A 13,086-nucleotide genomic window follows, 5' to 3' on the forward strand; every position below is an offset into this window, starting at 1 on the left:
AGATCTATTCGATGTAATCTTCTTTTGCGGTGTGTTTGTTGAGACCGATGAATTGTGGGTTTATGATCAAGTTTATCTATGAACAATATTTGAATCTTCTCTGGATTCTTTTATGTATGATTGGTTATCTTTGCAAGTCTCTTCGAATTATCGGTTTGGTTTGGCCTACTAGATTGATCTTTCTTGCAATAGGAGAAGTGCTTAGCTTTGGGTTTAATCTTGCGGTGTCCTTTCCCAGTGACAGTAGGGGCAGCAAGGCACGTATTGTATTGTTGCCATCGAGGATAACAAGATAGGGTTTATATCATATTGCATGAGTTTATCCCTCTACATCATGTCATCTTACTTAAAGCGTTACTCTGTTCTTATGAACTTAATACTCTAGATGCATGTTGGATAGCGGTCAATGTGTGGAGTAATAGTAGTAGATGCAGGCAGGAGTCGGTCTACTTGTCTCGGACGTGATGCCTATATACATGATCATACCTAGATATTCTCATAACTATGCTAAATTCTGTCAATTGCTCAACAGTAATTTGTTCACCCACCGTAATACTTATGCTCTCTAGAGAAGCCACTAGTGAAACCTATGGCCCCCGGGTCTATCTTCCATCATATTAATCTTCCAACACTTGGTTATTTTTATTGCCTTTTATTTTACTTTGCATCTTTATCATAAAAATACCAAGAATATTATCTTATCATATCTATCAGATCTCACTCTCATAAGTGACCGTGAAGGGATTGACAACCCTTTTATTGCGTTGGTTGCGAGGATTTATTTGTTTATGTAGGTGCGAGGGACTCGTGCGTGGCCTCCTACTGGATTGATACCTTGGTTCTCAAAAACTGAGGGAAATACTTACGCTGCTTTACTGCATCACCCTTTCCTCTTCAAGGGAAAACCAACGCAGTGCTCAAGAGGTAGCACTGGTGGGGAAGATCCTTCACGCAGAAACCAGAAGGAGTGAGTTCAACAGTAACATTATTATCAGTGGAAAGCTTGCGAACCGAGATGAGATCAGAGACTATGTTAGGGCAAACGGCGACATCATGTAAGGCAAGATTTGTGGGGGGAGGGTTGTGGATCCAGTGCCGATAATAGGTAAGCGAGCCCCATTGCCAACAGTCACGCTAGATGAAAAATGCTCGGGAAAAGGATGAAACGAGGTGAGATTACCAAAGTTGCCGGTGATTTGAGTGGAGGCACCGGGGTCGAGGATCCAGTCAGCTCCCGGGGCGGTGAGGCCGTGCTGGCTGTAGGCGTTGGAGAAGAGGGCGGCCTGATCCCAAGCAGGAGCACCGAGCGGGTAGGGCTGAGGCAGTGGCGGCGGCTGGTGCTAGGAAGACACGCCTGTGTGCATCACTGGGTAGGCCTGGTTGTGGACGCCGGGGCGAGGGCCGAGCACGCCAGCCGCATTGGGGGGAACCCAGCCAGCGCGGGGAGCGGGCAGGGCCATCCCGTACGGGGCGAAGTACCCCGTCCATGCCGCGGGCTATTGCTGCTGAAGATGCCCGCGACCACCGTTGTCGGGGCGGCCACGCCCTCGACCGCCAGAGCGGCCGCGACCCCGGCCGCGGTCAGAACCGCCAGAGGCAGGGCCTCGAGCCCCGCCGGTGCCGCCGGATCCGCCGGAGCCGCCATGCCCCGAGGGAGGCGCCCGATCGCCGCGGTCACCGCGGTCGTTGGAGGAGCCAAAGCCTGTGGTGATGGTGAGGGCCGCCGAGCCTGCCTCAGCCGCACGCAGATTGATGTTGTACTCCGCGAGATCGACCCGAGAGCGGGCGATGTCAAACAGGGGAAGGGGAACCGTGTCGCCCAAGATAGTGCGGATGGTGTCGAAGCGGCTGTCGAGGCCATGAAGGAACTGCATGGTGAGATCTGGCCCATAGACCGGGTTGTCGGTGTCGGCGAGGCCATCGGCAAGGCTCTTGAGACGACGGGCGTAATCAGAGACGGTGAGATCCCCTTGTTTAAGGTTGCGGTACTGGCGGGTGAGGTGGAGGTAGAGGGCGCCTTGGTTCGCGAGGAAATAGTCGCGGATGCGCTTCCACGCCATGTAGGCGTTGGTGGCGCCGCCCATGATGAGCTCGAGAAGGGAGTCGGCCAGAGTGAAATAGATCCAGAGAATGAGGCGGTTATCGACGGCGAGCCATGATGCGTCAGGATTGGGATGTGGTGGCTGGAGGACATGGTCCTGGACGCGGTACTGCATCAGAACACAGGAGAAGAAGGTACGCCACTTGACGTAGTTGTGCTCGGCAGGATCGAGTTTGAAACGGATGTGGTTGGAGATGTGATCGTTGTGGAATTGATGAAGGAGAGGATCCGCCGGTGTGGTAGCCGCGAGAGGGACGACGGGCATGGGAGCGGAAGGGGCAGCAGTGGTGGAAGGGAGGAGAGGAGGAGAGGTCCCGGGAGTCGAGGACGGAGGAGGGGACGAGCCGGCGGCGACGTCAGCGGAGGGGAGGTCGCCGAAGATGTCCTCAAAGCCCATGGCGATTGATGCCAAGCTAGAGGGAGAGGGGGTCGCAGTGTACTGTTGTATTGAGTGAGTTACGGAGGAGGTACACATATAGGGCGATCCCCAACTGCTCCCGTCAGAATAGGCACGCAGGCCATGACTGGGTGCGATCGCATAAGATCCTACAATCTAGGAGTTACAATACAACAGAAGTACATACAATATGAATACATGTACAGCTCGTTAACAGAGACAGGGAGATCCCCTTTCACCTTTCCTTTTTAACATAACTGCCAACTGCTTGCAGCAAATGATTCAGTTAGCCCAGACAAGTGGTCAGATTGTGGGCCTGATACTCCACCTGATTGATAAGGGAGTTGTCATTTTGCAATATGTTGATGATACTATCTTGTTCATATAGGGTGATCTGGACAGTGCTAGGAACCTCAAATTGTTGTTGTGTTTCATTGAACGGATGTCGGGTTTGAAAATCAGTTTTCAAAAAAGTGGGGTCCTGATGGTGCTACAGGATGATGATAAAAGGCGAGTTATGATGCCCAACTTCAGTTCAAATTAGGTGCCTGGCCTATCAAATATCTACATGTTGTTGGCTGGATTCATGCTGAAAAGAATATTGTGGAGAGCTGGAAACCTGTCCCTTGGTGGCAAGGTGACTAAAATCAAAGCTTGTTTAACCAGTATTCCAATTTACCATTTCTTCATGTAAAGGCATGTTATTTGTCCACCCTTTCTAATAGAAGGGTTTTTTGGCAAGAGAAAAGCAATAAGAGCAAATGTCACTGGGTGAGAAGGCATGTTATTTGTAGGCAAAAGAAGAAAGGAGGGCTGGGTATCCACAATTTAGAGAAATTCAATGTCAGTCTCATGTGTAAATGGTGGTGGAATCTGGAGAATAAAGAAGTTATGTGGCAGAATGTAGTTAAAAAGAAATATGAGTTACAATTGCTAATGATTCTCCATGCTGGGTTGATTTGATGAAACTAAAACACATCTATATAAAAGGTAGAATTATGACACCACTTCATCCATCCGGCTTTGATTCGATGGTTCACATCTTCATCAATACCCCCATCCTCCTGCAGCATTGACCCCAAATACCGAAAGGTGTCCTTCTAAGGTACCACCTGGCCATCAAGGCTAACCTCCTCCTCCTCACACCTAGTATTGAAACCGCACATCATGTACTCAGTTTTAGTCCTACTAAGCCTAAACCCTTTCGATTCCAAGGTTTGTCTCCATAACTATGGAGATATTCAAAGAATTACAACTTGAGGTATGGGATCTGACAGAGTTAGCCGATGGTCACCATTCTATCATCCCAAGCACCGTTCACAGCGATAAAACAATACTCCACTTAGACGTAAAGCAATCTGATCAAAATTTAGAAGAGCACACAAATCAGAACATTTGACAACTGCCAAAGGAGATAAACATGTTCGACCTTCCTTACGATAACTTCAAAATCTGGAACAGGATTAGTTCAGGGTTCAAAGGGTGCTGCTCCACCACTAGACTGACAGTCGGTATATCAGGCGCTACATTTGACAACGATAAGAACACTGGATTCCAGACACCAAAGACAATTTTCCTGACCATATGCTCACTTGAGAGGAATGAACCTCGACGAGTGGGTGGCACCGATACCGGGCCTCCCGTGCTTCACCGGCTTGTACGACAGGGAGAACTCTGCCAGGTAGTGCCCAATCATCTCCGGCTTGATCTCCACCTGGTTGAAGCACTTGCCATTGTAGATGCCCACAACGCTTCCGATCATCTCAGGCATGATGATCATGTTGCGGAGGTGGGTCCTCACTTGCTCAGGCTTCTCACCAGCAGGGGCTTCGCTTTTCTGTTTACAGGACAGACAATGAGTGAGTTACTGAGTTATACATAGAGAATGTATGTGCAAAGTAAATAGAAGGAAAAGCTGTAGCAAGAGACTTATAGATGAGGTTCATAACAGAAAGTAACTAACAAAAAAATCTCAAGTGATTCCCCAGTAGTACACAATCACGCAAATGGATAGTCAGTAAGTAGAGAGATGATCAGATAGAGCTAAATACAGAATTTAGGCCATCATGCCAGCCAATCATCCCAATAGGGATGTAATGTTATCTTCATTTCAAACTCGCACAAAGCAGAACAAAAGCTGACTTCGGTAAACACAAAAAAAAAATGAAAAACAGAGAAATAACGCTTATAGAAAACAACATAGACGCTGTTCCAAAAGCTGGAGTACTCAATCAGTCGTGATGATCAGATAGAGCTAAATACAGGTTTTGCCATCATGCTGGCAATCATCCCAATAGGGATATAATCTCATCTTCATCTCAATCTCTACAGATATGATTAAATGGGAGATGACATGAATAGATACATGAAACTTAGAGCACAGATCTAAGTGCACAAGAAACAAACAAGCCATATCATACACATCAATGAGCAACTCCAAACAGAGTAACAAAATACAATGAAATGGGCAAGAGAAAATAGACTACAGATGAAAATATTATACTACCAAAATGTGTGCCTGCATACAAGTTATGAAACAAAATTTCATTGCTACATAATGAATCATGTCAAGGCAACATTATCTGCTACAAATAATGTCTACATAATATCACCCAATCAAATAATTGACACTTGAATGAGCAAAGAACAGGTGATAAGCATATTACAGACACACAGAAACACACATCAGAACAGCTACACTGGATTAAAATAGTAGCAGCATAGCATCATGACTGAACTTTCTCCTTAAGCATTAAGGAATGTTACTTCTAAATTAGTAGGAAGAAGTTGCATATCCTATAGTACAAAATTAGCAGGCCACAATGGATCATATTCTGCAGAGCAATATTATTGACAGATTAAGTATTGCGACACAATCATAAAGAATAGAAACAGAATAGTAGCATACCATGAAGATTAAAATAGAATAATACATTTCCAGTGGAAAATCACAGAAACAACTGATGAAAATCTGCATCCAAAGTTCTAACAATGCCATGTCTACAACAAAACAAGACTAGGACAATGGATGTAATTCTAATGCAGCAATAAAACAAACTGAATTACATCATTCAGCCGCTTTGGATTTAAAAAATCTACCATTTATGATTAATTCAACAAACAAAACTAAATAGTATAGGCCACTTGGGATAAATTATGGTTGCACGTCGCCAGCCACTGTGAACTAACGAGGAACTGATATCACGTGAGGTAGAGAACCAATTTCCAGAAGGAACTAAATAGCTCAACTCAAGCACAATCCCGAAACTACAGTGATGTCAAAAATTAAGAGCAGAGCAGGTAAAATCAGATCTATACAAAGATAAGCAAGCAGTTCACTGTTCGGCATTCAACTACAAACAAGTGTATTAAGCGAACCATCACTCACCGCCTTGCGCAGCTTCTTGACGAGCGCCATCGGCTTCCTCTTCAGACCCCTCGAGAACCTAACAAATCCCAACACAAATCGAATCAACAAGCCGGATCAGACCAAGGCCGGCCGCAGCCAGCCACAGATACAGATTCGCAGCGCAGAGGAGACACTGCGCGTTACCTTCTGCGGGCGCGCGCGGGGAAGAGGCCGACGAGGTCCTCGCTGGACATGTCGAGGAGAGCGTCGAGGTCCACGCCGCGGTAGCTGAACTTGCGGAACGTCCTCTTCTTGGGACCGGCGGCCGCCACCTCGGGATCGACATCAACGTCCGCCTGCGACGAGAAAACAGCGCGCGCGTCAGAGGGGAAGGGGCGGGGTATGGCACCTAGGGGCTAGGGTTTCGGACAGGCGCTCACCATGGTTGAAGTGAAGGCTGGAGCTCGGGCCGGTGGAAGGCGGCGGCGCTGCTTGCAGGACGAAGAGGCGGAGGAGGCGGCGGCGGCTAGGGTTTGGATGTGGGCGCTCCCGGGAGAGAATATATAGTGGTGGCCGTGTATCACGCGGATGGGTTTTCGGCGGGAGGCCCGGCCCGTGTGAAGCGGCTCGCAGTGGGCTTGGAGACCACTTTTAGCCCGTTTTGTATTGCAAATGGGTTAATTTCATGGACGGCTCCCTATATATATAGAATGGCCATGGCACAGCCCATTAACTCGTTTCATTTTATTTTATTTTAAATAGAGAAAATTTTGCTTGTTTAACATGTTTCAAAAAATTATTGTAAACATTTAGTTTAAAAATGGAAAAATATTTAAAAACGAAAAATGTTCCTTTACATCAATATAATCGTTTGTATGCATGAAATAAAATGGTCATCTTGCATTCAAACAAAATTCTTGTATAAAAATATTATATTCATGTACTTAAAAAATGTAAACATATATTTTTAGAAACATATTAAAAATTGTACATGGACATCTTGATATATGTTCATATTTTCTTTAAAAAAACACAAGGCCAGAAGAAGTAAAACATAAACATAAATTAAAAAAGTAGCAAAGTAGAACAAATAAGAACGTTATTAAAAAATTAGAGAAAATGCGGGAGAAAATGGAAGGAATTGGGAAAAAGGAATAAGAAAAAATAAATAAAGAGGAACAAAGAAAGAAGGGAAGAAGGAAATGGGCCAAGCCCGTGACGGCGAGGGTGTACCTGTTCCGTGATTGTATATTTAACTACTTACTAGCTTAATGCATTAATGCATGCATGTGGGTTGCCACGATGGAAAGTAAATCATAGCGATTTAATCCTAGATCGAGAAATTCTCTCATCTTTCTAAGCACACATTCTCTATGTTGGAAACAAAATTATCTCGAGTTGTCTTGGAAGCAAACTCGTTGGCAAAGCAAAGCAAACTATTGTAGGTAGGATGCAAGATGAACTAGAAAAAAAGTTCACCACAGTTGGAAACAAATCATGTTCATACGAAAGCAAATTGCATGCCAATTAATGGAAGAAATTACCATGGCTTGTTTCTAGAAAAACATGCTTCCAACAAAACCAATGCTTCTGTCCAATGGGAGCATGAATATTTTTCTTTCCAATGGAGCAGCATCATGGTACTTTGAAACAACATGGTATCATAAGACACAAAGATCCTATACCATCGAAACAAACATCAATAATCATGTAAGCTAATTCTCCAATAGATGGAAACTTACTTTATCACGCCAGACAAAAGATCTGTATTAAAGCAATTTTCAGTTTCGTTGAACAAACTCGAATAACTTTTGAAGGATATTTTGCTTCTTAAGGCGACAAACTATATGTCGTGGAATGCAAATTTTCTAGAGTTAGTAGTTTCTTACCATCTGAAATTAGTGTGCTAAATATCTAGAAAAGATGAATTAGTTTCATAAATATTTGGTGTGTTTATTAGCAAATCCCGCGTAATCAGATTATCTACTTCCAATCTCGAAAACTGCCTGCCAAAGGTGCTCATCCAGCGACACCATGCGGGGGCTTCCATCCAACGAACCACCCATCTAGCCTTTGCTTCCAACGGTCTGTGACTTACCTGATGCCTAGTGGCGCCCGAAAGAAAATGGAGGTTGGAGGGAATACAAATACCAGATGACGTGCCAACCTATGATCACCACCACAACCTATCCTTTTAATAGTAAAGAAGAGAGGTGCTCATCCAGCGACACCATCCGGGGCTTTCATCCAACGAACCACCCATCTAGGCTTTGCATCCAACAGTGTACGACTGGTCTGATGCCAGTGGTGCCCGGAAGAAAATGGAGGTTGGAGGGGATACGAATACCATACGACGTGCCAACCTACGATCACCACCGCAGACTCCACTTTAATAGTAAGGAAGATTATCTTGACCTTGTTGTTTGAACTCCAATCGAGAGGTGTGCTTAGTGGCAAGTTTTCGCTTGAAAAGGTAACCGAGGGAGTTAATGGTAATGAATCTTCTCCCTCAAGTAGCATTGTAACATATAAATAGTTTACATGTGTCCGAGACAACTCTAGTGCAGATGTCAACCACGATAGTCTTACTAGTTCTTCTCTACTTCTCTATTTATTACTTTAAAAGAACCTCACGTTCCATATTTCACTTTTTCTCCGCACCACTCCTTCATCCAACCTCTACTTACATTACCTTCACCTTCCACCGGTTTTTTATCCCTACTAATATTCTTTAATAACATTTCTTAATCTAATCGGTCTAATCAGATTAATATCTAGACCAATAAATCCATGGGAAGGAATTAATCGTGATCGATAATTATTTGGTAACAAAATAAATTCAAATTCATTAGAAGGAATCAATCATGATGATTAGTTATTTGATACCACAATAAATTCACCAAAAAATCAATCACAATCGGTCATCATTTCTTTCCCCCACTGCAACGCATGGGCAATTGCCTAGTAGAAAGTATGAGTAGATGATGATAGATAAAATGTATTTATATTTTAAAATAATTAATAACTGGAATAAATTAACAAGTAAATGATGTTTTGAAGGTCTTCTTATAGAGTATTCGGACTGGGTTTTGTAGGTTTCGAAGTTGAGAATCCCGCGGACATCACCTTTGCTCCTTCTTCTCTTCTGCAAGTAGATCCCTGCCAACTTCGATCTCATCATGGCCTTCCCGGTGTTCTTGGTTATATCTGCTTGAGTTTGTAGGATACACCTTTGCTCCTTTGCAAGCATAAACCTCTCCATCTTGAGCTCCATCTCTAGCTCTTCCTTCGTCTTCTCAATTTTTTCAGCATCCATTGCTTTCTGGTAGTCCACCTTGCCAACCCCGTCATGTCAATCAAAAAGCTCGGTAAGATCAACCACCATTTTAAGATAGGACTTGCAGAGATGCTCATTCTCCTTCAAATTAGCTAGTTCTGTGTCATAGGCCTGCTTGGCTATCACCCTGCCAGAGTTTTGCTCATGAAACGTGTCCCATGGCTTGGTCAAGCAGTTATGTAGTATGACAAGCTAAGGCCCATCAACCCACTGGACTACTCCATAGTTTATGCCTCCCTGTTAAAGTAAACTAAATGTAAGAATTCTTAACATTCATAACTAATTCAACAATTGCAAAACTAGCAGACAAGCAAAACTTAATTCAAAATACAGAGCCTATGGCCATTTCATGTGCTAGCCTTTGCAAAACTAACATCAAATATTTACATTGCAATTTCCATATCTAAGCACACAACAACTCATCTACTAGGCATTGTACTGGTGCTGGCTACATAAGTTAGAGTGTCAATTATCAAGTTAATGATCAGTTAGAGTATCAATTAGCTACATAAATTAGAGTGTCAATTAACAAGTTAATGGTCAGTGACCAACTCAGCACCAACATAAAAGATTCTCAATTGTGCAGTGAATCTACAACTATCACCACCTCATCTGCTCCACTATACTCTAAAATTTCAAATATACGTGCTACCTAGGTACGGTGAAATATTATAATTCACCTGTTGGTTACTCACCCGCACAAAAGTACCCAAAGAATCTCCTTCCAGTATCAATTCCTTCAAAAGCAACACATTTCTTCGGCCTAAGCTTGTGCATCATGCACTTGGGCACATCATCCACCACAACATCGCAGTAAAGTGGCTCTGGAATGACGCGAGGGGTGCCCTAAATCCATTAGAAGTTAGATAAACGAAAGATTCCTTCCAATCGGCGCAACAAAGCTCAAAACAGAAAAATCCCCAAATCCAAGAACCCTAATCCTAACTAATCGAGGAGGAGAAATCTTACAAAGTATTGCATGTCCATGAAGTCGTCACCCATGCTGATGTCCTCATCAGTGTTCTCATCCCCATCCTTCCACGACGACATGGTCACCGCTGATGAGATTTGCGGTCGTCGAGCAAGCTTGGGAGAGAGAGAGAGAGCGAGGGAGAGAGACTTAGCTGGCTCGGGTCCTATCGACCCGGTCGAACGGCCTGCCCTAATGATTTAACAACTAGGCCCTAATGATTTAACAACTAGGTTTGTCATAAACCCCATTAAAACAACTAGTCCTGCACGGTTTGTCCATGGCTGACGTGGCCATGACGGGTGGGGCAGGCTTGTCATAAACCCCATTAAAACTTAATGATTTAACAACTAGGGTTTTTTTAAACAGCAAACCAAGAAAACGGTAGCTTTTAAAAAAACTGATAGTTTTTTAAACCCTGGCCCAAATTATGTTAATTTTATGCTATTCACTATTATTGCACGTGTGTGTGGTGCGTGCATGTGCGCGGATGTGCATGAATGTTCATGTGCGTGCGTCAGATTGATCGAGCATGTATGCGCGTATGTACGTGAAGCGCGTGGATCACATGAATGCAGGGAGAAGTGTTGCACATCGACTTGGTGATACTAGTTAATAAAAGTTGACTTACACAAAGAAAATCAGACGACTTATAAATAGAGGGTCCTAAGAAGGAAGAGAATACACCGATGTCTTTGACGCGACCATAACATCGTCAAAGATGGCGTGACCCAAAACAATATGACCTATACGACGCCAAAGATGATGCCACCCAAATAAACACCATGACCCGAGAAACTGTAGCCTAGAGCAAAAATATAACACAAGGCATGATAATCAAGAAACATCCACTACGAGAGCGTGAACAACATACAGCGTGGGTTGGGTTTTCTTGTATCGTGTGGCTGGGTTTTCTTGTATCGTGTGACGCTACCATGAAACGATGTACTCGCTCCCCCGCAAAAAGAAAAACAATGTGCTCGCTAATGCCTGGCTCAATCCTCACAATAAAATTCCGAAAACAAACCCGAGTCAAAAAACAGGCCAAGTGGCATCGGTGAGTGAATCAGTGAATAGTGACCTAACCACTCATGTTCATGTTCAGTTGATTCTTGCATTTTTTTACAGCGAAGTGAGGAGGAGACAGAAAACCCCCATCCGAGATATCAGTGTTACGGCGACGGCAAGATGCTTCCCAGCCATTCGGTTGCATATACAGAAAGAAAGAAAACGAGAGCTCAGTTCTGCTGTGGTCATGATTACTAGCTCGTTTACCGGCTGGCTACTGCCCAAATTAAGAACACCCCAAATCCAGGTAAACATGTCACAGATAACCAGCTGTTTGTTGATAGGGATGGCAATTTCGCCCACGGGTATGGGTATTCGCGGGTACCCTACCCAAAAATAGTGTGCATGGGCAAGACTTGGCAAGATTTTGTATCCATGGGTAATGGGTATCCATACCCGCAAAATATATGGGTAGGGCACGGGTATGAGATTGCGCTCATGGGTAACCCAATGGATACCCAAAAAATATTAATAAATGAAAATAACTCCTATGATATGCGGGGTCTACATCCAACTCCTATTGCCTAACTCTTAATTCCTTATTCCCTAAACCAACCATAGCTAATATGCTCGCAACAACAAGCTCACACTCCTCCTATGTCCTATGTGACTCCTCGAAATGATGAAATCTTGACTCATCACCAACACACTCTCTTCCAACTCTCGAACTAGCAAACCCCAGTTCCCGCCGCCGCCTTCCACTATGTCGGCTTCCACCAACCACTTATCATAATCCCTTGCCGGCTGGAATTGGCCACACACCAGAGGACGTCGTGTCGGTACTAGATTGATCGCCCATCATCACTTGAATTTTACACTCATTTATGTACTTCTTTAAAATTTAAATGCTACATGTTGTACCCATTGGATACCCAATGGGTATAGAATACCCGATGGGTATGGGTATGGGTGTCAATTTGTGCCCATGGGTATTGAAATGGGTGGGTATAGAAAGTTTCTATGGGTATGGGTTTGGGTAAGAGGAGGTTGTACCCATCCATACCCTACCCATTGCCATCCCTATTTGTTGAGCAGAGATCATGCTTTTTTTATTTGACATGCTAAGAGGAATCCAAGGATAATGCAAAAGATAGGGAGAAAGCGAGAGAGCGAGATGGTTAACTGCACAAATCCCCCCGTCCATGGATGAAATCCACTCATGCATGGGCGATGGTCCTTGGAAAACCTCCCGTCCATGGCCGGCTGATAGCACGGCCCCTGTACAGCCCTGCCAAGACCACCTCGTCGCCCACCGCTGTGTATCGGTGCACATGCCATGACCTTTTGCTATCCATTTTCGTTATTGATCCCATGAATTTACGATGCACCAGTTGGATGCTTGAGAATTGAGATCTCCAAAACCTGACTTGTTGAGTTTGTAAACCATGCCTTTTCGCATCATGGGGTCACTCGATCAGTTGGGGCCAGGCCAGACACCATTATATCCTGTTTATACATCAACCAAAGGAAGTAAGCAATTGCTTTTTATAGTCTTGTAACATAATTTTCCAGATTGTCCCCTCTATGCATTGGTTCAAGCTCCGCCACTGGCAATGATCATGATGAACCGACACCCGGCAACTTGTCCATGCTCTCAACCCGGTAAAATCAAACATGGGAATTTTTATCTTCTTGATAATCTTTGAACCGTTTGAATGCTTTATTGTTTGCATTTTTTTCAAACTTGGTGGAACAATCAATGCTCCACAATCGACCACCCGCCCCACGCGATGGAGAAAGTTAACAAATCATATGTACTCGTATAAACTAATGTTTTTCGGGCACAATTAAATCAGCACATCCATGCCCCTATCAATCTTTAGATGAGATGTCGCGGAACATATACAATGTAAATGAGTATTAT

General features: G+C 44.1%; 1 protein-coding gene and 2 non-coding genes across 3 annotated transcripts; all 3 read right to left on the reverse strand.

Annotated features, from left to right (window-relative positions):
• Positions 1-3,908: 3,908 nt before the first annotated feature.
• LOC109741611 (small ribosomal subunit protein uS19) lies at positions 3,909-6,417 on the reverse strand. The gene is made up of 4 exons (XM_020300689.4): positions 6,288-6,417; positions 6,052-6,203; positions 5,887-5,944; positions 3,909-4,335 (listed from the first exon to the last, which is right to left on the reverse strand). Exons 1-4 carry the CDS (start codon positions 6,288-6,290, stop codon positions 4,087-4,089), a joined length of 462 nt encoding a protein of 153 aa, XP_020156278.1. The 5' UTR covers positions 6,291-6,417; the 3' UTR covers positions 3,909-4,086.
• LOC120965730 (small nucleolar RNA Z102/R77) lies at positions 4,526-4,614 on the reverse strand. The gene has a single exon (XR_005758754.1). It is a non-coding gene; the product is annotated as a small nucleolar RNA Z102/R77 (small nucleolar RNA).
• Positions 4,737-4,823, reverse strand: LOC120965731 (small nucleolar RNA Z102/R77). Its single transcript, XR_005758755.1, has one exon. It is a non-coding gene; the product is annotated as a small nucleolar RNA Z102/R77 (small nucleolar RNA).
• Positions 6,418-13,086: the final 6,669 nt, after the last annotated feature.

Source organism: Aegilops tauschii, chromosome 5 (genome assembly GCF_002575655.3).
Source record: "Aegilops tauschii subsp. strangulata cultivar AL8/78 chromosome 5, Aet v6.0, whole genome shotgun sequence".
Taxonomy (NCBI): domain Eukaryota; kingdom Viridiplantae; phylum Streptophyta; class Magnoliopsida; order Poales; family Poaceae; genus Aegilops; species Aegilops tauschii.

Excerpts from the sequence above, each read along its gene's own strand:
- LOC109741611 (XM_020300689.4), bottom strand. Across the intron at positions 5,945-6,051 it reads CCCGCGCGCGCCCGCAGAAG|GTTCTCGAGGGGTCTGAAGA; the intron begins GTAACGCGCAGT and ends GGGATTTGTTAG. Across the intron at positions 4,336-5,886 it reads TCAAGAAGCTGCGCAAGGCG|AAAAGCGAAGCCCCTGCTGG; the intron begins GTGAGTGATGGT and ends TCCTGTAAACAG.